Here is a 24,285-nt window from a genome sequence, read left to right on the forward strand (position 1 = left end):
GGCGCCGGGGCGCGGAGTGACAGCGGCGGCCGCGGCGCACCGGGCGGGCGGGCGGGAGGGTGGCGGTGCGCGCGCCGGATACCTTCCTCCGCGGCCGCTCCTCGGCGGGGAGCCGGGCTCCCCGCGCCCCCCGCGCCCCCCGCGCCCCCCGGCCCTGCCCCGGCCAGCGGAGCCGCCGCCGCCGCTATGAAGCCGTGCGAGGAGGAGGAGGAGGAAGGGGGGGCGGCGGCGGCCGGCGGCGGCGGGGACCCCTGGAAGGAGTGCGCGGAGGTGGCGGTGCAGCTGGCGCTCCGCGCCGGGCAGGTGAGAGCCGCGTCGCCGCCTGCCGCGCTCCGGGACGCTGCCCGGCGGCGGGACGGGGCCGCGGAGGGGCCCGGGGCGGGGAGGGCTGTCCCGCGGCTGGAGCATCCTTCTGCCGGGCGGTTGTACCGGGTGCGCTCCTAAATTTAAAAAAAAAAAAAAAGAGCCGGACGTTTTGAGGAAAGGCCGTGTGGGCACTTGGGTGGTGTGGCAGAGCTGAGGGGGAGGAGGAGGGCGGCAGGGATCGGCACCCGCTCACCCGGGCTGTGCCCCCCCTCAGCCTGGCCGCCGCCGGAGCCCTCGGCCGCTTCCCTCTGGAGCGGGAGGGGTGGCGGCAGCGGGGGCCGCTCCCCTCGGCGGCCGCTTCCCTCGGCGGCTGCATGCGGCATGAGGACGAGGGGGCGCTTCAGGTGAAAGCAGATTGATTTTGTGACTGGGAGTGTTTTTATTTAATTAAAAAAAAATAATAATGTGGAAAGATTTTTCAGCGTGAAGGTGAAACTTTTTCAAATATACACCAAGCGTTTATTCTGCTACTGTCATGTTTTGGAGCATGCTGTGATGCTAAGGTTGAATTCCACGTACAGCTGAGGGTTTATGCCGTTGTGCGCTTATCCAGAATATTGTGTATTTTACCCATTACAATACCAGCATTTGTTTTTTAGCAGCTTGTGCAAAAAAAAATGGTCGTGTCAGAGGGGTTTTGTCTTCTTGTTATGCCAGTGTCTTCAGAGTGACTGAAATTCACTTGCTAGAGATAAATCAGCAGTGGCTCTGCGAAGATCTACAGTAGCTTATTTAAGATCCGTGTTTTGACACAGCAGAAGGTTAGTCATCTCAGGAGACATCCTGGCCCCACTGTGTGCAGCAGCAAAACTTCCACCAACTCTAACAGAGCCAAGAAGTGGGATCAGCAGATTGTTCAGATGAGAAATTGGGTAAAACACAAACCTCAGCAACACGTATTTCTCTTCTGCTTCCATTCTGCTATATTTTGAAACACACTTTGTACCTGTACACTATCATTTAAGGAGCCCCCTTTTCTGTCTTGAGTCCCGGACCTGTAACTTTTCCTTAGTATGTGTTATTAAACGTATCTTCTTCTTAGTAGAAGACAGACAAAGATGAACAGAATGCCAGAGGAGAGGAGACTTGTTTCAATAATACAACGAATAAACGGATAATCCAAATCGGGATGACAGGTCATGCTCTCGCAGACTCTCCAAACTGGAGTTTCTCCAGCATACTCATTCTGCCAGCCATTTCACAAGAGAGGCTCTCATGACTTGCTCAAGCTTCCACACCTTATTTCTCAAAATATCAATTTGTGAAGACAGCCATAACCATCTCCAGCCATTTTAATCGTCCAGAAGATCACAGCTGAGCACCTTTTCCTGGAAGAAATAAACTTTCCAGAAGATTAATCCTTGCATCTTTTTAGTTGCCAGTTTCCCATCGCTACCTTGCAACTGGCAGGAAATGGCCGATTCCTTGGCAGGCCAAATTTAAACCAGTCAAGGATGTTAAGTAGGACTTTGGAACTGGGTAGGGGTGTTATTAACTTTGTTAAAGCTGTTAAAGAATGTTTTTAGTTACGAAAACCATCAGAGATCCTTGTGGAAGAAAAGGTGCAGATAGGGCTGTATCTTTTATTTAAATGTCAATCCACTTCCAGCTATTCCCGAAAGAAGCTAGAGATAAGGACACCAAATGCAGTGTAACATAGGTTTGATGGGACTGGATTTTTGTTGAAAATTGACTGGTAAAATTTAGTTTTATTTTGGTCACCAAAAATAGCCAATTCCACTGGTCAAGTTCATCTTTTTCTTCTGCCTCTCTTCTCATCCCTCAGACCTCTCCACCTTTGTCTCCATCTCCAGAAATCTGCTTGCACTCTCTGTTTCCCCAGATCTGAGTGCTGTCTCCATCCCTGCATGAAATTTTGCCACTCCAGCCTTTCTTTTAAGGCCCTCCATTTCCCAGGTCCATGGCAGGTTAGGAAGGCTATTAGAAAGTGTCATTAGAAAGTGTCTACAAGAGTCTTGGTGCAGAGGTCAACGTGAAGAAAGGCATGCAAGTCAAGATTTTGGATTTCTAGGAGAAGTTAACCAGTAATACAGCTTCTTGGTCTCCCCTTTTGGCTTACACAACTGTTTGGTTTATATTGCATCATGCTTCATAAGTAAAATATATCTTCTTTCCAACAGGTAGGCATCTATGCTGTGGACTAGTTTCTTCTAAACTTAAATGGCCAATAAAGAAATGATTGTTTGAATATGTGTCAAAAGTGATGTTGCTGGAGTAACTTCTATTCCCAGGTTAAAATCATTGCCTCTCTTGCCCGTCCTGTTACTTAGTTCTGTCGTTTTTATGAAATACCACAGGCTCTCGTTTAATATATATGGCTGTTTCATAATGAGAATGGCCATGGTTTTGTAATCTCTGTAATTGACCTGCATTAAAATTACGTCTAATTTGCTCTGTAAGGCCACGTGTAACTGCACTTTTTTGAACCTCTCTTCTGCTTTTTCTGTGAGTGAACTCTGCTTGCCATGCTCATGAGAGTATGCCCGTTGCCTTAATATGACTTTTTGCTAAAGAAAAGCAGGCACAACTAGTCTCCGCATCTTTGATGCTATTGAGAGCACTGAGTAATATTTGCACAGTTCTCTGCAATTACAGTTGGAGAAACTTCACCAAAATGAGTGGATGTGCATCCAGGTGAAAACAAGTCTAAGAAACTGAGACTGGAAGCTAGCATGTTGAAGTCCACACAAACTACTTTTTTTTTCCCCTTTTTTTTTCCCAGAAAATAATTTTATGAGGTATAAGAGACCTAGCATAATCCCACTAAAAAAAGGCAAAATTTCCACTGATATTCTAAAAAGCCAAGGTTTTTTTCCCCATATTTGCTCCCAGGGGATATTGTTAGGCTATCTTCTATGGAACAGGGACAGATTTTTTAGCAAACCAGATTGGTATTTCCTAAATTATTTGCAGGTAGTTATGCTTTTTATCTAGATGTTTGATTTTACCAGCGAGCAAATATTGCAAGCAAGTAAATCCATCTTGGAGCTCCCAGAAGTGTGTGGTGAGTGCAAGCAGTAAGGTGAGATGAAATATCTAACGCAAGCACCTCACTGTAGGTGGCTGTCCTGGCAGGTGTTGGGGGAGAAGGCATCTTAGCCCTCTGCCCTCTCCATTCTCCTTTGTATGACTTAATGTCACAAAGGCATTAGGAAAGGAAGAGTCCAGGACCATGACTGCACTGAGCCCTTGCGGCTCCATTTCCCCTGCTCCGTGGCAAATGAAGAAGGGAGCAGGGACAACCTGGGTCTTGCTCTGTGATGTGGTCTTCATGCATGTACTGGTGTAAATGCCTCTCGCTTTGCATAACCCCCCAAATGCTCCCAAGCAGGGCATTAGGATAAGATCTAGCCAATTCTTTATTAGAGGAGGGACAGCATGGGCTAAAACTGTTAAGTGACTCTGCTCTAAATAACCACGCTCCCAAAAATCAGCTGCTTAGAAATTGCTGTAAAATCTCTGTAATCTAGGGACAACCTATAATACAGTGGTAAAGCCTAGTAAAATACATTTACAGCCAAAATACAGCATCTTGGTTGCCAATTTAATTGTACAATAGTGATAAGGAGCAATCAGCTCTTTTTATTTCATCAACCTGTACTTCCTTTGGTCTTCCACTTACCTGCTGCCTGTTACCTAGAGGGAGACTTTTATGGAGCTCCACGCCCAGCTGGGAAGACCAGGCAATTGCAGTAGGTATCTACAAACCTTATTGTAAGGCTTCTGCAAGGAGAGGAGCTGAGTGATGCTCTCGAAGTACTCTGAGGCACCAGGCTCTAACACTCTTTGTAGGCAGATGATTTTTAGGTATTACTCAACATAAGTTGAATTCTGGACCATTCTGAACTATTTGATAAATTTGTGAAGAATAAAAGCTGTTTCATCAACGATGCAGGGAATGTGATCTTTGTGTGGGAGTGGCTTGGATTGCATACCCGTACAAGCTGGTGCAAATGCATGAGAGTCCCTTTTGTCAGACTCTTCGTAAGAGGCAGAGAATTAGCAGGGACCCTTCCATCCCACGGCATCACGTGGTACCGCGGGTGAGCTAATACAGATGTGGTGCCCATTTGCGGCTGGTGACTTCAGCACAGCATCGTGACTTCTCTCCTGCTCTCCCCCCAACACACCGGTTGCACAAGAGGTGGGGAGAAGCAGTCCGTTGCAGGGCTGAGTAATCTGTGTCACGACCCCTCGGCATGGGCCCGCATGGCTTGACAAGGAGATGGGCGAGAAGGCCCTCAGCCACTGTGTCCTATCAGTCACGCCCTTGGCTGTTCCCACCTCCAAAGTGACTGGAGCCTCAGGTTGGCACATGCAGGTCACCAGAGAAACGGGCAAGGTGGGTTTTGTTTGATGGTGGGCACATCAACCAGTCTAACCACCTCCTGCTGACAGTGAGCTGCTACGGGGCAATAGTGGAAGTTACAGAAGTGATGAATTTTTAGAAAAGCTTTTGATAAGAGTTTTTCCATGTAATTTCCATGTAAGCACATTGTGAATCTGGTTACCATAAGGCCACTACAGAACCCTCTGGGAAGCCGGGGTATTTTTAATAGCTGTCACACTGGTGAAACATATCAAGTAGAATCCTGCCAAAATCCAGTTTTGGACCTGATAAATGTTCAGTATTTTAATGAAGGGCTTGAATGACAGAATAGAGTATATACCACCCCGCATATAAAACCCACAAACAGATCAAAGTGAGAGGAATGGTGAGCACTTTGGAGGACAGGAATAAAGTTAAAAATGGTCATGAACAACCCGAAGAAGGATCAGAAATGAAAAATCTTAAATTCAGTGATGGTAGGTGCAAAGGATTGTGTTCAAAATGGAGAGATCAGGTGCCGGAGCACATGATGAAAAGCAACCGATTGCAGAGCACATCCACAGGAGAGATCTTTCACCTCCACTCTTCTTGCAGCAAGGCTCAGGTGTGATCTCACTCCCCTGCTGAGAGGTGGCACGTACTGATTTAAATGGCTGCAAAAATCTCCTCAATCTGCTATGTATTAAAACTGAATAGGAGTCAAGAACATGGCACTGCTGAAAAGAAATTCAGCTCTTCTCTATTGAAAGGAGTGTTTAAGGCAAGAAATGAGAAGTAGTATTCCTCATCTATTTGACTACGTGAAGTTCTGAGCCCAATTCTAAGCGTTTACTTATACATAGGCAATATAAAAGTAAAGAAGAACAAGTTAAATAAAAGGTGTCGGCATAGCAGTTTTTTGGAATACACAACTGAGATGGTTGGAGTGGTTTGGATTTTGCTTTGGACCGAGGAGGAGCCCAAGGGCCTTCCTAGAGCTGCGTTTTTATGCTTCTATGGTAAAACCATCAAGAAAACCATGCAGGGCATTGAGGGGAGTAAAAAGATTAAGTGTGGTTAATATTTTGATATACAGTAATGAACTTTAGCAAGATCTCAAACCAAAAAGTATTAAGCTGCCCTCATGAGCTCAGTAAACAGGGATAACTAATGTTTTACAGCTCACGAAACAGAAATGTTAGTCCAGATACCTTCCGTACTAAGGCAACAGTCAGCAAGATCCATTACTTGTCAGAACAATCAGCACAGCCTTCAAACGTAGTATTTCATACTACGAAAACCGGGAGCTGAGACTGAAATTTGGGAGTTGCTGGTTCCCTTTCCCATGCATAATACAGCAGAACTGTTTTCTTTGGTCATCAAACGCTTCTCTTTAGATGGTTTTAAAATATTTTGATCAATGGAAATTTAGTTAAACAATTGAAATATATAAGTTTTAGAAGTGACTTGGAATATTGGTCTTGCTGGTGCTGGTTTTAGTTAATATAATTCTACACAAATAAGTGGTGCTTAATTTTTGCTTTGTTTTGGTTGTCCTCATTTCAAATAGTTTATCATTTTCACTGGTTAAAAAATAAGTCAGCTCCTTTTGCAAGTTGAGCATTATCATCCTGCCTCCTTATTTTTCTTTTTAATGAAGGAGTGGAAAAAAACAGAAAGAAAATGGGAAAATTGGGAAAAAGCTTTTATTAACTGTTTTTCCATATGTGCATTTGCACTTGATGTGGTTTAGTTCTGAGTTTATAATAGTGAAACCCTTGAAAAGGAGATAAAGACTTTTCCAGAAGATAATCCAGGGTTAGATCACGGGTTCCATATCTGGGGAAGAGTCTAAATTTTTGTTTTTTGTTAAATATATAGCAATTCTTTGGGAACTAGTGGGTGGTCAGCACTCGAAGTTCCAAAAACCCATATACACAGGAAAAAATAAACTTTGTGTGTCTTTGTTGGCAAAAAAAAGAAACCAATTGGGTTTGCCTTATTGCATGTTTTTTAAAGTAAGAGAGCAATGGGGTATTGGCCCTGTAAATTAAAAAAAAAAAAGGAAAAGGGGTTTCCATGAAAAATTCCTGAGCCTCAAGGCTCTTTCTTATGTGTATTTTTTGTCATTCCCTAAATCATGATGACTGCCATCATCCTTTTATTCCATTAGTTGCATCCTATTCATCAATCCTTTTCTGAACTGTCAAGAGAGGTTCTTGCGGAGTGATTCAAAATGCCGAGTTCCCAAAGACTACTCGTTATCTCAGAAGGACTTTTAGTCAGAAAGAATTAGAACAGGCTCTGGTAGAATTAGGCCTACAGTTGTTTTTCAGGATTAGCTATAATTTTTCAGTAAATGTATTATTTGAGTGTGCACAGGATGAATGGCCAACAAATCTGATTTGTAAACTTCTGTTTCAGATTATTAGGAAAGCTCTAACAGAGGAAAAACAAGTGTCCACAAAGACATCTGCAGCAGATCTAGTGACAGAAACTGATCATTTTGTGGAAAATTTAATTATTTCTGTCCTGAAAGAGAAGTTTCCCTCCCACAGGTGAGTGCCTATAGAAAGAAACTATCAATGACCTTTTTTCCTTTAAGAGCTGTATATCTGACTGGCATTTAAAGGTAATTTTAAAAGTCTGTATATCTCTCTTACATATTAACCTATTGCTGTTGGACACTTTCATAGGACTCCTTTCTAAAAAAGTACCACTTCCCTATACTTAGTATATTTTCTAATAGTTCTGTTTCTTAATGTATGTATTTAATAGCAATGTTTCCCCTGTAGGGACATCATGTATGAAGTTTTCATATGAATCTCCATGATTTTCAGAATACTGATCTGTTCTCTATTGTATAAGAATTATGCTAAGGATATCTATTAAAATGTAGCTGAAATTAATGATAGCAAAGATCCCATCCTGCAGACCTTTCCTTCACTTTCTTTTGCCGTCACACATAAGCGTTTGCCAGATCAGGACAAATATCGTATTTAATCACATTTACCTTGTGTTGTGTAGAATCCTAAAATCAGTGAGACGCAGGGTTGTTTATCATCACTTGATGCGTATACATAAACAGGATATAAATTACTATAGGGGGTGTCAACCCAAGGTTTTAAAAATAGATCAGATTGTTGACTCCCCTTGAATTATTATGGTCAATTTGAAAATAACAACTCCTAGCACATGCACAGATTAGAGAGAGGTTTTGTATTCGTTGGCCGGGTTTGGTTTGATGCAGATACTCTGCAATCAATTTCCACATTTGACTTCAATCCACAAGGATAAAAGTCATCTGCCTGCAGAGCCAGTGCAGAGCCTGTGTATCCCTTAAATACTGTATGACTTCCTTCTAATTGTGTGCATCTCTGATGGAGATGAGCCTTGCACCCTAGCGCTGTGCAGAAATCAACAAAGATGAAAAACTGGAGGGCTCAGCTACTAATCTGATTGTCGGCGATGCTGCTGGAAAAAAAAACACCGTAAGAAGGAGTAGAAAGAACATTTTATGCTAAATATGGCTTTCTAAATACGTGTTGTATGTGATCACATATTGAAGAGTACTGTACAGCATAACGTGTGGTTCTTGGCCACAATTCTTAAGAGAGTGCCAGGTTTTACAAGCCTATTATTTGTGTAATATTCCTTCTACTATTGCTGTCTCTGCTTTTTTCTCATCTCCACTCTTCTGTTGTTTTTTTTTTCCTTGAACAGTCTGGCAGAGAACATAAAACATACACATTTCACATAAAATGAGAATCATCAGAAGTAACTTGAGTTACTCAGAATGGGAACAAAAGTTGTAAGGTCAACATAGACCTAGGAACTGAAAAATCTCTGACTTTATTAACTCTGTACAGTTAACTTCTGACTTCATAAGCAAATGAAGGAATTGCCGTTTCTTCAAGACAGTTATTTTTTGCTAATATTGGTTGTTAGTTTTGGTTGGAGTTTGTTCAGACAGTGAATGCGTTTAGATTAAACAACAGATTAAAACTAGATTTAACTAGACTGGATTAAAACACTTGCAATGAGGAGTCCACAGTAGCAATCAATGTTTAAATTAAAATGCAATGAAAACATTAAAAGATCGTTTAAATTATGTTCAGTCTTTCCCCTAACCTGGCTGTTGAAAGCATCACTGAAGATTTCTGTTATTTCTTTTTCTCTTAACTCATCTTGATTCTTATGTTCTCTGAATCAAAAAATGTACCTTAGGAGTTAGAAAAATTAAAAGCGATCTCATTAGAATCTGTGCCATTTGCACTGTGGCAGTGATGAGTCTTGAGATATTGGAAATGTACTCAGATGTAAAGAGAAATATTAGGAAAACCTGTTAAAAAGGTAATTCTGTCCCATGTTTCTTTCTTCTTCTCTGTGCTTGGCTAAGTGATATCTATCATCCTCATTCATGCTTCACCCAAGTTTTCACCTTTGCCCACTCTTTGCTACTCTGACATGCTCCAAGTGAGTCTTTTCAAAAGCATATTTTTTCTCGTAGATCTTTGAGCTGTGGGTAGGCACAGCCAGAATATCAGGGGCTACTGGTTGAAAAAGGCTATTGTACCATTTGCCTGTGTTATTGTTGCGCAAGTTGTCATCTTTGGTGTTAATCGTGCAGACATTAAAATCGGGACACAGCCATTATGGAGGGTGACATCCAACTCTAGCTGCCCGGCTTTCTGCCCTCAGACCCCCATAAAGGGGATAGGTGAGGGATAACCCTGGTTTGAACCTCCTGCACTCAACTGGGTATCACTCCTGCTGCGGTTTATGCTGTGCTACAGTTTCCCTGCTGTTCCAGCAATGAATTTTGGAGTGGCACCGTGGTATGAACAGATGTCCGCTAAGGCTAGGCTAAAATTACTGGGCTCATTTTCAGTGGGAGAAAACTTTAATCCAGATTTGAAGAGAGGTCAACAGAGCTGGCAGGCTGGCATATTAAATTAACTACTGTAATAACATGGCTACCCCTCCCACTTCTCAAGCTGTTCCTAAAATTTGGTCTCCAGTACTTCAGGCTGAATGTTTTGCTTAGTTCGCATGTTTTTACAGGACAGAGAGCCATAGAGCAACATACCTGATGTTGGCCTTGAGGGTCTTTCACAGTACCCAGTGCTGTATAACAGCAAGGGGCTTATCTTAACCTATTAGCCCAAATTTCGTAAAATGTGCACCTAATTTGTCCTACATTCGTTTTGGAAAAATTATTCTTGGACATCAAGACTTTATCAATGGCACTGCTGTGCCCCAGCTTCACGTTAGCATTTCTGTATGTGAGGACTGCAGCGTCACACCCTGCTGTAAGGAAAAGGCAAGGGAAAGACTTACGATACTTGAGGGCAAAACACCTTACACAGAAATACTCTTGTCTTTAAAGAAGTTCCCATTTTACCTTTCTTTGACTGGCAAGACAACAGCTACGGTTCAGGCTCTGGCTGAGGGAGCTGGCAGAGGGTTGAAGCAGAGGCATAATTTATGGGGAAAATGGACAATCTGAGATGGGATGTAAGGCGCTCCATCTGCACGAAGATGAGCTTCCTCTGCTGCCAGCAGCGCAGCCGAAGCGTATGGTTGGGTTTAGGTGCTAATTACAAGATTTGTAAAAGCAAAAGTCAAATGATACAGCACCAACAAGACAAAATAATGGAATATTTAGAGCAAGGAGTCTGCAAAGTGTTATGTTTGACTGAGAATTCCAAACACTTGTTAAAGTCTTTCTCGTTTCTCGGTGGCACACTAACACTTCGTCCTTCAGCTGTTATCTTTAATGGAGATGAAAATAGTAACAAACACTTCCTACTTCCCTCTTCATACCAACTGGGGGCCCATAACGCCATCAAAATAGTCCCTTTCTACTGAGGGAAAGGCCAAAGTAGCATTTGGAAAATTCAAGAAGTCTCCTCCTGTGATGTCTGCAGAACATTTTAAGCTCGTGGTTGCAAGCGTTATGTGGCATCATGTGGTGCGTGTTGAGGGCACAAAAGAAAATAGCTGCTACTCTGGTCCTAGGGAAGCAACTGTTTCTGCAAAATACATTTTCTCTTTATTTTATCCAATTTTTTTCTCTTTGTGTCTTCGAGAGAAGCTTTTTCATCTTCAAGCGTTTGCAGGAACTCTGAATACCACTACCAGTTGTTCAAATGTGAAACCAAAACCAAGATTCAGTACTAGCAGTCTGATTCTACACCTTCTGTACATACAGGACTTTATTCAAATCTGAGAGTAGCACCTGCATAGAAACAGACCCTGAGCAGTTTATGGGAGAGCAGGGATAATTAAGGTCAGCAGGAAATGTGCCAGAACTGGATGTTCGTTTCCCAGGGAAAAGGGAGGAAAGAAAAAGCATATCTACTGAAAGAAATTGGGACAGAACAACAGAAGAGAAGATGAGCTCAGATTTCAATGTGTGCCTTGTGCATCCAAACAACAAACAAAAAAAATTAATTTGTTGATTTTCTCTGGGTCATGGGAAAAAGAAAGTTCAGCTTTGTAAACCTTTTAATTTCCTGAGTCAGACTACTGTAAAAAATTCAAGTAGGAGTGAGATTATGGATTTTCTAAGAGTGCATTATTTCCTGCTGACTGAATTTGATTGCAAACAAGAAGCAGCTACAGTTTGCAGTTTGTATTACTTACTGCAAGAGACAGACCTAATCCATAAAATTACATTCTGCATAAAAAAAACTCCTTCTAGAGTTCCAGGGATGCCGGTTCAGACCCATTTCTGCATTCATTTTCTTAATGGTATTTTGGGAAAGTGAACATAAATGGAGTTCTTTTTTACCATGTAAAATAGTATGCTATAAATTTGAGAAGTCTTCTTCAAAGTTTCTATGAAAGTTCCCTATTCCCAAATGAAAAAAGCAATATGTGTGTTTATACACACATATATTATATACATACACAAAAATTATATATACACACATAATAACATTATATATATACACACATACACAAAAATTTTATATATATATATATATAAATTAAGTATCTCTTCAAAAACAGAAGGATGGAGTTTGACTTTCCAAGTCACATATCTAAGCCAATTTTCTGGGACACTTGTTTCACTCCACACCAAATGCAGGTTTATTGCAGAAGAATCCACTGCTGCTGGTTCAAAATGTGTCCTCACCGACAGTCCGACCTGGATTATTGACCCTGTTGATGGAACATGCAACTTTGTGCACAGGTAAGTGGACAGTGAACTGGGAAATACATAAAAAAGCAAAACGTAGCTTCTCACAAATCCTCCCTTCCGCTTAAAGGTGTTTTACTGTGGTAGATTTGTTCCTTTGACTCATAAGTAGGAGTCATCCCTTTATCTTTTTGTACCTCCCGTAGTGTATCTGAGGGAGTGTGTGTTTGTGCTGGAGAGAGCTCTATACTGTTATCTAAAGGTAAGCTAAAGTTTCTGCTGATTGCTTAATGACCCAAAGCTCTTGACTCACAGCTTGTTTGCATATAACCGCACATTAACGTGCAGAGACTTGAGCTGAACTGGAGGAACAAGGCTGTGCTATGATGACACTTGGCCTAACACCTTATGTGGTTGTTACACATTCCTTTGAGTAGTGGTGTTTTCTCCCTTTCAAATACAAATGCTTCATTTTTCCTGGGAAGTACAAGCATTGCATATACGTAGAGTAGAACTGAAAACGAAGTTGTACATAGATATTGGTTTTAAATTTCTATAATACCTCTCTGCAAAAAGAAATCTAGGTATTGTTACTGCAAAAATGCAAAAGTTTAATTCTTCATTTAAGTGCTAGGAGTTGTAAACTCATGACCATTCATAATACTTCTACTTAAAATCTTTGACTATGTTCTGCCTTATAGTTAGTGACTTAACATAACTGCAGTTATCATTAAAAAAAAAAAGCATTTCCTTGACTTTTGGTGCAATTACATAGAATTCAGGGCGAGGTGGGGGGGTGTCATGTGCTGGTGTTTCATGCAATTAAGTGAAATTTTCTCTTTCTAGTAATATTTTCTGGACCTTTACTTTACAGCCCTTTTTAAAACATGTTTTTAAGAAATTAATTTATTTCGTTGTTTAAAATGCAATAATTATACTTTAGTCAAAAGGACCAAATTAAATACATGATCATCACTGACAAAAGAGAGGGTAGAGGAACTGGTTTCTCCTGCTGTTGACGTCAGCAGCAAGGTATCTCCATACTACTTAATTGCTGTCTCAGATGCTTGAACTTGAACAAAATGTGCTCTTAAAGTGATGACTTGTTATAACAACATTAATGATTTTTACTGGATAATTCAATTACCCTAAAGCAAAAAGATCACTAAAATATACAACACATTTAGTATAAAAATCCTAATATCTTCATGTGTTTATTTCTTGCCTTCTCCAATACTAAATTACATTTTTAAAGGAACTGACAAAGTTAAAGAGGCTGACAAAGAAGAAATAGTACAATGTCAAGAGCATTTTGAAACAAGTAAAATCACAGAGCTCCATGTGGTGTTTTGTTGCCTAAGGGAGTTGCATAAGGAGTAAGTTGAGAGGTTTTTCATCAATAATACTTCATTTCTTATTTTTCACAGATTTCCAACAGTGGCAGTGAGCATTGGGTTTGCTGTTAACAAAGAGGTATGAAGTATGTTCTTTAAGATGGGTACCTGAGAGCTGGTTAGAAGCCTCAAAACCGTGTGGGAACTTTAAATAAAATAAAATGTGAAAAAAAATGAGCCACTACTAAGGTTTTTCCATGCTTTTTAAATGTATTTGATCATACTCTACTAGTCTAAAATCGTAGTCCTGCAAAACTTGCTTACGCAAACTGGCAATTACAAGACAATTTTTACAAATTATTATAAATATTATAGGATTTATGTGGGGGAAAACAGGGACTACTGGTGCGAGCAAGGTTTTGTAAGACAAAACCATAATGAGTTAAATATAGTGCTGCCTATTCATAATTTAAACGTATCTCCCAGTGTTCTTATGTTATTATTATTCCTTCTTTCCTGCTAGCAGTATCTGTGAAAGCTAACTGCTGCTATGAGGCAATTCAGAACTGATTTCTATGAAGAGTGCAAAATTATGGGCCTAGTTTATTTAATCTGCCTTTGTGGTTTTCTTAACGTAGTAAAATAACTATATTTCCCACATGAGAGCTTGATTACAGGGGGGAAAAAAGTACCTAGCCTTCATGTGCCGTTTTGAGTTTCCCAGCTATACTCGTTCATGCTAGTGCCTTTTCTCCAAACGTTGCCGGTTTACAGTTTGATATATACAGAAGAAACAGCTATTCAAATTGCCAAGGAATGTGCCTCTTTCAGCCTAATTCCACGCTCTTAAATATATGTATAGCTGTAAGTGAAGCCAGCAAGAAATCTGTGCAATAACAACATAGTTTTCAGATGTGCTAGTGGCTCTTACTGATTTAAACAGAATAATGTTGTGTACTTCTCTAGTTAGACTTTTCAAACATGGAAATTGCAGAGAAACACTTCCATGCTTTTCTGAAGTTTATTCATTCCCAAAGGTCCTTTTGAATACTACATATTATTACCAGACAGCTTTCTCTAATATTTATGTTTTCTAGAACACCATCGTGATTTTGATGCTGCATATTTTGGGTTATGTAAACTAAACAAAGCTGAAACAAAAATAAAGAATGATGTTAAATCTCCCTCAGTAAACAAATGGGAAAAGCAGAAAAAAAGTAGTAAGCTGAAAAGGAGCCAAAGTACACACAGGGGAACTGGCCTGAATGTAAGCCTTGAACAGTACTGAAGAAATTCCTGCAGAAGTCTTCAGGGAAGGAGTCTATTAATAGTGTGTTCCTCAAAAAAAACCTCGGTTTAGATGGGACCTCGGGGTAGGGGGCAAGGACTGTCTATTCCCTTTGAATTGTCTCTGATGAACACCGATTATTATTCACATTGAATGGAGGAGGGCAGCAGGAAAGGATTTGGAGTCTAGAACATCTGAGATGTTTTCTTGACCTTGTTACCAACTTGTGTGACCTTGGGCAAGTCACTTAATTTTTGTGTATCTGTCCACCCCTAAATAAAATACTGCTAATAGTACTTATCTAAGGTGATTTTAGGAGCTGATCATTGAAGTTTGTAAAGTGCTTTAAAATCTTTTGGTGAAACCTATTAAAGTAATGGAAATATTAAATACCTTGGGTTTAAATCAAGAGTCAAATTCTGACCCTGTTCTCATTGGTAAACAGATACCCCCACAAAAATTTCTGTGTTGCTCATTCTCAAGCTTTCACTGAGGGTCACAATATTTGATATTTCTCTTCAAACTCCTTCTCTTGGAGTCATGTGACTTCATGAGATTCCCACTTTTATGTGTAAACAAAAGGATTTTGCAGAGAAACGTTTGAACAAGTGACTGGAGCGTACTACTTTGGTTGAAAAGGCAGGCAAATTAAATGCATCATGAAAGGTGAAATGCATATAAAAGCATCCACTGTTACTAAACAGCGTGCCATGACTTCTGAGTTTGGATGCCTGACTGATCATATCTATGTATTTGGGGCTGCAAATCTTCAGGGTCCAGCCGAAGTCAGTGGGATTACTTCTAGGTGTAACTGCTCACCCATGAAAGTAAAGCATTCAGAATCTGGCCTTAGAGGACTTGCATACTTTCAATAAAAACATACAATTGAATTTGAAATCAACTTAGCATTTAATCCATTCTAATGTGAACGCAAACAAGCTGCAAGTAAGAGTTCACGAACAGATTGCATTAACTTCTCTTTATAAACTGAATTTTATATGACCTATATCTCAATATCACAGTAATAGTAAAATTATTCCAGTTTATTAGCATCAATATAATCTTTGATTACATGTACCAATTAAAATATTGCTGATCTTTCTTCCATTAGTAGTTGTTTATATTTATGATGAGTAATTTGAGTTGCATTCATTTCTTTCCTTTTCAAAATTTTAAAGCTTGAATTTGGTGTAATTTACCACTGCACTGAAGAACGATTATACACTGGTAGAAGAGGTCAAGGGGCATTTTGTAATGACAAAAGGCTTCAGGTATCAAAAGAGACAGGTTGGTCTAGATTTTGTTAGAACTCTAAAAGGAATATGTTAATTTTGTTTCAGAGTTGTTGCAAATCATCATTAGGATAATGAACATCATTATCCTGATGGAAAGTATTTCACCTGCATGATAATTTTGTTGTTATGTGTTTGTTTTTTTCTGAAAAATCACAACTTTCCTCATTTTCTTTTTAAAATATACATCTGAATATGAACTATTTAAATAATCCTAAATTATTTTGCTTCATAACATTGTTTAAAATAAAGAAGAATGAGTAGATTCACCAGTTTCATTCCAGCTGTACACTGGCATAACTTTTTATGAGCAAGATGCAATGGGAATGGTGAATCAAATTCAGAGTACTATGGCAGCCGTTATTCACTTATTTTCCAATAAATTTGTACGTCATAAAGTGTATTATGTCTGTAGGCATAAATGCTAACTGTAAAGTAAACTAAAGGCTGCATGCTTCATTAGGAGTTCTTTAACAGCCTGCTTTTGTGTGTGAGGTATGTTTCAACATACAAATAGCTAGCAACACTTAGTCAACACTTTAATGGAATTCTTTTATTGGTGAACCAAGTCATAGATCTATCTGTTTACCTAATGATAATAGATAATAATCAGATGTGTGTAGAGAAGTCTTCTTTTAATCAATCAAAACGCAGAGGAGAACATAACACTCAGTTGTAGACAGAAGCAGACATGTGCCAAAAATGTACATCATTGTACACAGGAGATGGTAAAAATTTCACCCCAAAAAGAAATTTAGTGAACTTGAAACACAGTAAATTCAAGCAATTTAATATACGGATTCGTTGTAGCGCCCCAAGCAGACCCTGCATCAAAACTTCCCTGAAATTTGGGAAGTTTGGCTATTCACCTAAATTGATTGGAGAGATGGGGCAAACTGTAAAGTCAGTGACCCCTAAGATTTTAATCCTTGATTATACATCACATTTTTGTCAGTGCTCGAATATCTCATATTCCACAAAAGCCCATGCTGGCAGAGACTATTAGGAAAAACTAGGGGTGCTCCCAGTTGGGCTGGCTGAGCCACTCTTGAAATGGCCTCGCTCGCTTTTTCAGTCAGAGAGTTCTGGTCTCCAGTTGAGCAAGGAGCAATTTTGGCACATGCCACTTTTGTCCTTCTTTCTCTGGACATCCAGTCTACGTGGGTGTCTAGAACATAGCAAGGGAAGTGGACCTTCTGCCTTTCCAAATGCTTTGGAATTTTCCTTTGTTTTGAGAGACATCATTTGGTGGTGGGCAATTTCACCAGTGAAGATGGATCTTCTTTAGCCTCACTTCTATTGATGTTTTAAGCGTATAAAATCACAGTTGCTCTTCTCCTGTAAGGACTGTGGCTTCAGTGAAATAAACCAACCCTGGAACAGAGAGTGTGTTTCCTATCACTGGAACTCAAGTAGCCTTCACCAATGCATGATGTGTTGGAGATCCAGGCTGTCATGTTACTTCATGCCTTTTGTTTTCAGGAAATGTGACTGTTGTGTAACATCGATCTACTCTATACATTCATTGTTCAGATTTAATCATTTGAAATCACAGTCCAGGCAAACACTGTTCTTTGTCAATGCCAAATTTTGTAGAGGTCTGGTGTGGGAGTCCAAGCAGTCAGGATACACTTAAATGAAGGATCCATCTTCCCTTTGTTCTTGAGTGATACTTTCTTCTCATGTTTAGATTCAGGTCAGGCCTTACGTGTGCTAATACTGTAAGTGTATTTTCTTTTTTTAATCTTCTGTGTCAACAGAATTGGTCTTTTCCTCATAAATCTATCGATATCACTGTTAAATCTCTTCTACCAAGCCTCATTTTTCTGGCCTCTATCAGAGTGAGTAGTCGTCAGTAAATTTTCTCTTGTACCTTGAATTCCTGAAACCGCATCGAGTCTTGTGATCAGCCAGCTCCTTTTCCGAAGCAGAGACCTCCCTCTTCCTTGCCTTAGTCTCTTCATCCAGTTTCTACCTGTAGCCTTGATGAAAATTGAAGAGATCCATTTATGCATTAGAAATATATTTAATAACACAAAAGAACAACTGTCTTAGTCATGACCTAGCTATGATTGGCGTGGTGTGAATGCTTGGTGCGTTTCAGCAATGAGGCGTGCATTAAATGTTCTGTAATTATAAATTGGGTCTGTTATGCAAAAAGATCTAAGGCAGATTGCTTTCACCATCCAGAGTTTTCAGTGGTGGCTAAACAGCGAATACCCTGCAGCGTGCCTGGATTGGTGTTTCTGTATTTTAATGCAGTAATTTAAAAAGTGGTTGTTAAATCTATGTTCCTACAGTTAAGCTTTGTGATAGCCTGTAACTTTTAATCTAATTACCTACCTGTTACTCACCAACCATTTACAGCACTGCTTGAATCCATAATGTTCCTCTGCAATACTAAATTCATTGGTAGCCTGTTTAATTAAATGATGTCTCACTCCAGCCTAATTCGCTTTTGAAAACTTCCTTGCTACTTCTGCTACGGATTTTCAACTTATGGAATTAGCTGTAATAACCAGGTAGACATTCCCTCTCTGAATGAATGCCTAGCCTTTAACCCAGGGTAGAAGGTGACACCTGACACTTGGGCACAGCCTAGTTAGTAAGTAATCAACCGCTAAACCTTTGAGTTTTGTCATATCTTTAACGCCTCCGAGTTCAGCTGGCGCAGCAGAAGCTTGGCATTTGATCAACCATCTCCACCTACATTGGCATACGCTTGTTACATACTAGCAATGTTCAGATCTCACATGGGGACTACTTCGACCCCGTGCAAGTCACTGTGAGTCTCTCCTTTGACTGTACACAAGGCTGATATCCTCATCTGCTGTAGGTCAGAACTGCCCTTGCTGAACACAATACAAATACAACATTCATATGTTATTAATTAAGATACTGCTTTAGTTTGTGATAAGAAAGGGGTTTTTTCAGTCATAAGGTGTCTTCCATCTTTGAAATGTCAGAATGAAAGGGAGCTACTACTGGGTGACTGGTGATTTAGGTAGAAACTTTTCTTTCCTCTTACTGTATTCCCAAATGTTTATCATTTGTTAACAAATTACATTGAAGTTCCCTATTCAAGAACCACCCTGTTTTCAAATATGATTAGATTAGCAGCATTAATAGTTACTAGGTCACTGGATTATTTTTAGTTGACTGGTAATGTTAGTGAATTTGCCAAAAGCTGACCGGTCAATGAAATAAAACAATGTATGGAAAGAGAAGGAATGTAAGAATGCATTCTTGTTTTTAATCTTCCTGTTCTTTTTTTTTAAAAGTGTGTTTAGATCAGACCATTTGATATGAGAAATCTAGTCTTGCTTGAATTTATATGCAAAGTTGTCACTTATCCTATGAAAGAGTTTGGGGTAAAAAAAGGGACATGAAAATTGTTTTTCTGTGAAAAGTCCGTTAGTGTTTAATTTAAAAACAAATTTCCAGAATCTACCTGGAAGCTGTTGAATTAACGGAAACAACTACCTACATTGCAGATATATCGAAGGCCTTAATTTTAACAGAAATTGGTCCAAAACGTGACCCTGCAACTTTGAAATTGTTCCTTGGTAACATTGAAAGATTGCTCAAGGCCCAAGCACACGGGTAAGATATTTTACAATATATGTCTCACATTTGTGACCAAAAGTCATTAAAAAAAAAAACCCAAACAAACAAAAAAAAACCCCAAGTACGTTGCACGTTTTGTGATCTCGACACGTAGGTTGCAATCAAAGGCATTTTCTGCTTTACGTTACTGTGTCCCCTTCTCGTGGGGTTTAGGGTCCGTGTCATTGGGAGCTCGACCCTGGCTCTGTGCCATCTGGCATCCGGCGCTGCAGATGCCTATTACCAGTTTGGGTTACACTGCTGGGACTTGGCAGCGGCGACTGTCATTATCAGAGAGGCGGGTGGCACTGTGATAGACACTTCAGGTGAGTAAAATACCCTTGTTTTCATCGACTTTTGGGGGGCTGAGTGGCTATGTTGGGGCAAGTTGTGTTACCTCAGTACAGGCCTTCTCCTGTGGCTCGCTCTCTTTTCTAGCAATATTCTGTAGAAACGTCTGTACGCTCCACTAGGCTCTGGCTGGTTATTTGTAACACACTGATGTAATTCCAGCCTGGGGTTTCACCACATCAAAGGTCTTCTGAGTCAAACTGTGTTTCCATGACTTTGAGTAATTCCTTTAAAGCATCAGATTTACAGTAAAGAACTAGCCCAGGAGATTGGTAGATACACTCAGACTCCAAACTCCCGAGAAAGGAGGACTCTGGGGTACGTGTCTGAACACACATGCCTAGGAACAACTCAGAGGGAGTAAAGGACAGCACAGTCTCCGGATTATTATTTTACTCATTTAGATGGTACGCATCTCGGAGTAATGATTTACTGGTGACCAATATGTGGGTACTGTGGAAAGATATGGTGGATTAAGAAGAAGGGTATGCCGACTGAACTAATTTCTGTTCTATCCCTTCCTGTTGCTGAAAGAAGGGAATATTGCATTTATTGTTGGATACTGAACAAATCTAGACATTCACTGCTTCTGTTGCATACTTCGGCACTGTATCTAGAATTTTCTGAAATCATTTTTTGCCGGAAATTTCCAGGTAGGAGTTCCTGAATTAGGTTGTCATTCCCACCCCAAAACGAGCTACGTATGAAGTTGTTTCAGTGTTTCTGACCCTATCTAATTACAGCATGGTTTATATTTAAGAACACTTTGCCTTTTTACATCACGTAAGACAGTTCTCATTAATCCTCTTGTCCTCAGGGGGACCTCTGGATCTTATGTCCTGCCGAGTGATTGCTGCGGGCACCAGAGAGCTGGCTATGTTCATAGCTCAGGAAATACAAACTATTCCCTACAGACGGGATGATGAAAATTAAATACTTACAATATGGAGTCTGCCCTCCTGAACTACGTAACTTTTGCAAGATGGGTGGCTTAAAGGGTACGTGATTTCAGCAGGATGCTTTCTGTGGAGATCTTCTGTGTCAAATATTTTTTATAAATTTATTACAATGTGGGAAGGCATAGGGAGATTTTTAAACCTCTAAGAATCATGTTTCCTTTTTAATATGTATCTCTTTTCAGCAGTATCTTTTTTATAAGATAGCATATTTTACTTGTAGTAAATTAGTCTCAAAATTAAGTTGTAATTTCATATCTGTGGGGCTGATATTTAGTCTTTTGTAACATGCAGCTAAAAAAGGAACTTTATTTTTACAGATGCAGATCTCAGGTAAATGAGCTTTAGGACTGTAGTAAGGACGAGTAGTTAAGATGTGTGCCTATAATACCCTTGTTCTATGAAACTTAAGAATGCAATAAAAATGACATTATTGTTTCCTAACTACGTCATAGCTATATATCCATATATATGTATATGTACATACATGTATGTCTGTGTGTATGTGTGTATATATACACCTATACATGTATATGCATGTATACACACACATACCCGTGTGTGTGTGTGTATATATATGGGTGTCCTGGATGTTTACAGCAATTTAGAGAATGCATAGAAGGAAGCTAATATTGGAAGTTATTTTCAGGTGAAGAGTATAGGTTACTTATGTGATTTCGGTGGGGGCTATCCAAATGGCAAGTAACAGAGCTGATCATGGAAAACGTTTAATGGTTTTACAGACTGTCCAGCTAGGTCTTGTTTCCCTTCATCCCTCTGCATGGGGATAAACCATACTGTCCTACAGGCCTCTGTAAGATATTCAAACCTGCAAACACTTACTACCATAGAGTAATTATAGTTAAAACCAGGAATATTGAACTCCGCTGAGTTATTCACAGTATTAACTATGACACACAGTAGGAGGCCAGCGGAATAGAGCACAGTGTCAAGGAGCTGTTGATTTTAGAGAAGCTTTGAGCAGAACAGCAGGATTTGGCCCCTTACAGGCAAGTTATTAAAAAATATGCGCATAAGATACGCTTGCAAAAAGTTGTAAATCACATGCCCTTCTTGCACAAAGTTGTAATCGCACTTTTTGATCAGAGAAACCTGTAAAATCAGTTACATACATTTCCTAAATACACAGTTGTTCTCTATCCTTGTATCTAGCATTGGTTTTAATTCCACCAAGGTGATCATTTCTATTTAGATTATTTTTTAAATCATGAGCACAGGGAAAATACAAGTGTGTCCAGAAAAGTAGTTGAGATGAAATCACTTCTATTTTTTTCTTTAAAAATTGAATTAAAAGGTATCTCTTTTTTGCAAGAGTGTAAATTAAATAAAGGAATGAGCCAAAAAAGTAAGTTGGTTAAAAAATTTTAACTTTCTTGATACACTGCATGTGTAGACTTTGTAAACGTGTTCAGATACCTGCTTAGAACATAAAAAACAAACAGTATTTCAGTATTTTTTAAAAATAACCTTACATGTGTTTCTTGCAATGAAAAATGTTTTTCACTGAATATAACATAAAGTTCTGTGTGATTTCTTGATGCTTTTTTTCACAAGAAATAGAAGTATTGACTGTGTGAAGAATGTCTAAATCCAACTAAGCGTTTAAGAACTGATAGTTCTTACCAGAAAACCAACACTGTCTGTCACAGTGATCAACGTTTTGTCACTGCTCCCTTTTACCGCCCCCCGCATCTCTTTGTACCCCCCCGTTCAGAAATGGAGATTGTAAGCCTTCTGGGGCAGGGACTATAGTACTTTGGCTCTGGGTTTGCACAGTGCTAATAGGATGCGATTCTGGTCCACGACTAGGCACTGAGGTGCTGTAATAATACAAATAATAAATACTAATAGGCTCACTTGTCTCTTATTCACCCTCCTCCCACTTTCTCAGCACTGCAGAGATCCAAGTGACAGATGCGGAGCTTGGTGGCACCGCTCTGATCCCAGGGCACTTAGCTTCGGCAGCCGTGGGAGCAGCCGGGGCTTTACTCGGACTTCTGCCGTGGCCGTAAGCCCGGTAAGGAAGCTTATGCTGGCAGTGGATCAAGTGTGGTGGAAGCTCAGCCCCACTTCATCTGCTCCCCCTCCTCACCCCGTCCCCCTCATCACTCTGGGAGAGGAGCATGGCTCCAGCAAGGTTTCCCAGCAGCTCAGCCTGCTCGTACAAAGAAAGTCTCTGACCCACTTAGGGCGGGTGTGCGCTGGCGTCCCAGAGCTCGTCAAAGCAGGGAAATCTATGCATCGACTTCAGTGGCACGCACCAGCGATTTGCGAAGCCAGGAGCCAAGTGTGGTGGGAAGGGAGAGGTGCAGAAACCCATTCACAAGTTCTCGTTTGTGCCCGGGATGCAGTTTTGGATTTTATTTGGGCTGTAGTTCAAGTGTGCTAAACTGGCATGCGTGTGTGTGGAGCAGCAATCCTGTCTCCCCCACCTCCTCTGCCGCCCGTGTGCCAGTACAAACATTTCTGAACCCTTCCAGTGGACCAGATGAGTGAAGTGATCTGCCTGTAAAGTACCCCAGTAAACAAAAAAGGGATTATTTTACAGACAGATCATTTTCCCAAGCCAATTCAGCCCCTGGCCACCACAAGCAGCTGACTTCAGGCACCAAAGGGGGTAGCGAGGGGGCAGGCAGGACGGCTCCGTTCACAGATGGTGCCACATTATGTGAGTTCAAAGTTTTCGTCAAAGTGCAGCCTTAAAACTATTTAACTACACATATTGACCGAAATAAACTGTACCGGAGTTTGTCCTCCCTTCGTTTTTTCTTGCTAGCCAGACGAAACTTCGCTCAGCATGCGTGTCTGGCAGCTCTCCGTGTGAGCGCAAGCATTCATAGCCCAGCTAGTGCAGTACATTAGCCAGAAACTTAAATCCCCCAAAATGCTTAAACACGTGGACTCTCTTCCCTACCAGCTGTTGTAAAATGCTGCGAATATTTTCTGCTACATACATCATGGAGTACATAAGTGCATCTGTAATTAGCCATCCAAGACGGATGAAGATTTTCTCCGTGAACACTGGCACAAAGATGCCTGTGCTCTGAAAAGCGAGTGCTTCCTCTTGTAAGCAAACGGTGCTCAGCTTCCTGGAGCTATCCCAGTTTGTGTCTGCACCCCTCACCGGCTCACTGGTGGAGAACATTTTATACCTCCAGGCTTGCTGGCCTAGTGTCAAATGGTGCTTTCTGCTAGAATAAAGAGCGGAAATAGCTGTAAACTCCAGGAAAATGGTCGGTGGCTGATTCCTTTGCAGTGTGTCTTGCTGAGCTTGTCAGATTTTACAGAGCAAGTATCGGGATGTTTCATACGTGCTGAAGGACTGATATTTTCCCTTTGATTACACTAGCTAATCTCACAGTATTAAAGAAATTTGCATGTATTGGAGCATTTACCTAGGGGCCCACAGGCAGTATTCTCCATATTTCATCTAGAATTTGGTTCCTGTGGGCAATGACTTCAATTAAAGGCTTAGAAGCCTTACGGTGTCCTGGGCTGCACTGGGAGGAGTGTTGCCAGCAGGTTGAAGGAGGTGACCCTTCCCCTCTGCTCAGCCCTGGTGAGGCCACATCTGCAGTGCTGGGTCCAGTTCTG

The 24,285-nt window shown here is 40.6% G+C and overlaps 1 protein-coding gene across 1 annotated transcript; it reads left to right on the top strand.

The window, feature by feature from the left end:
* The first annotated feature begins 141 nt into the window (after positions 1–141).
* On the top strand, positions 142–22,539 carry IMPA2 (inositol monophosphatase 2). The gene is made up of 8 exons (XM_076330001.1): positions 142–303; positions 7,121–7,254; positions 11,793–11,897; positions 13,271–13,316; positions 15,644–15,752; positions 19,252–19,360; positions 19,538–19,689; positions 20,532–22,539. Exons 1-8 carry the CDS (start codon positions 187–189, stop codon positions 20,645–20,647), a joined length of 888 nt encoding a protein of 295 aa, XP_076186116.1. The 5' UTR covers positions 142–186; the 3' UTR covers positions 20,648–22,539.
* Positions 22,540–24,285: the final 1,746 nt, after the last annotated feature.

The sequence above is a fragment of the Aptenodytes patagonicus genome, chromosome 2 (genome assembly GCF_965638725.1).
Source record: "Aptenodytes patagonicus chromosome 2, bAptPat1.pri.cur, whole genome shotgun sequence".
NCBI classification, from domain to species: Eukaryota; Metazoa; Chordata; class Aves; order Sphenisciformes; family Spheniscidae; genus Aptenodytes; species Aptenodytes patagonicus.

Excerpts from the sequence above, each read along its gene's own strand:
- IMPA2 (XM_076330001.1), top strand. The coding sequence starts at position 187 with ATGAAGCCGTGCGAGGAGGAGGAGGAGGAAGGGGGGGCGGCGGCGGCC. Across the intron at positions 304-7,120 it reads TGGCGCTCCGCGCCGGGCAG|ATTATTAGGAAAGCTCTAAC; the intron begins GTGAGAGCCGCG and ends CTTCTGTTTCAG. Across the intron at positions 19,690-20,531 it reads CACTGTGATAGACACTTCAG|GGGGACCTCTGGATCTTATG; the intron begins GTGAGTAAAATA and ends TCTTGTCCTCAG.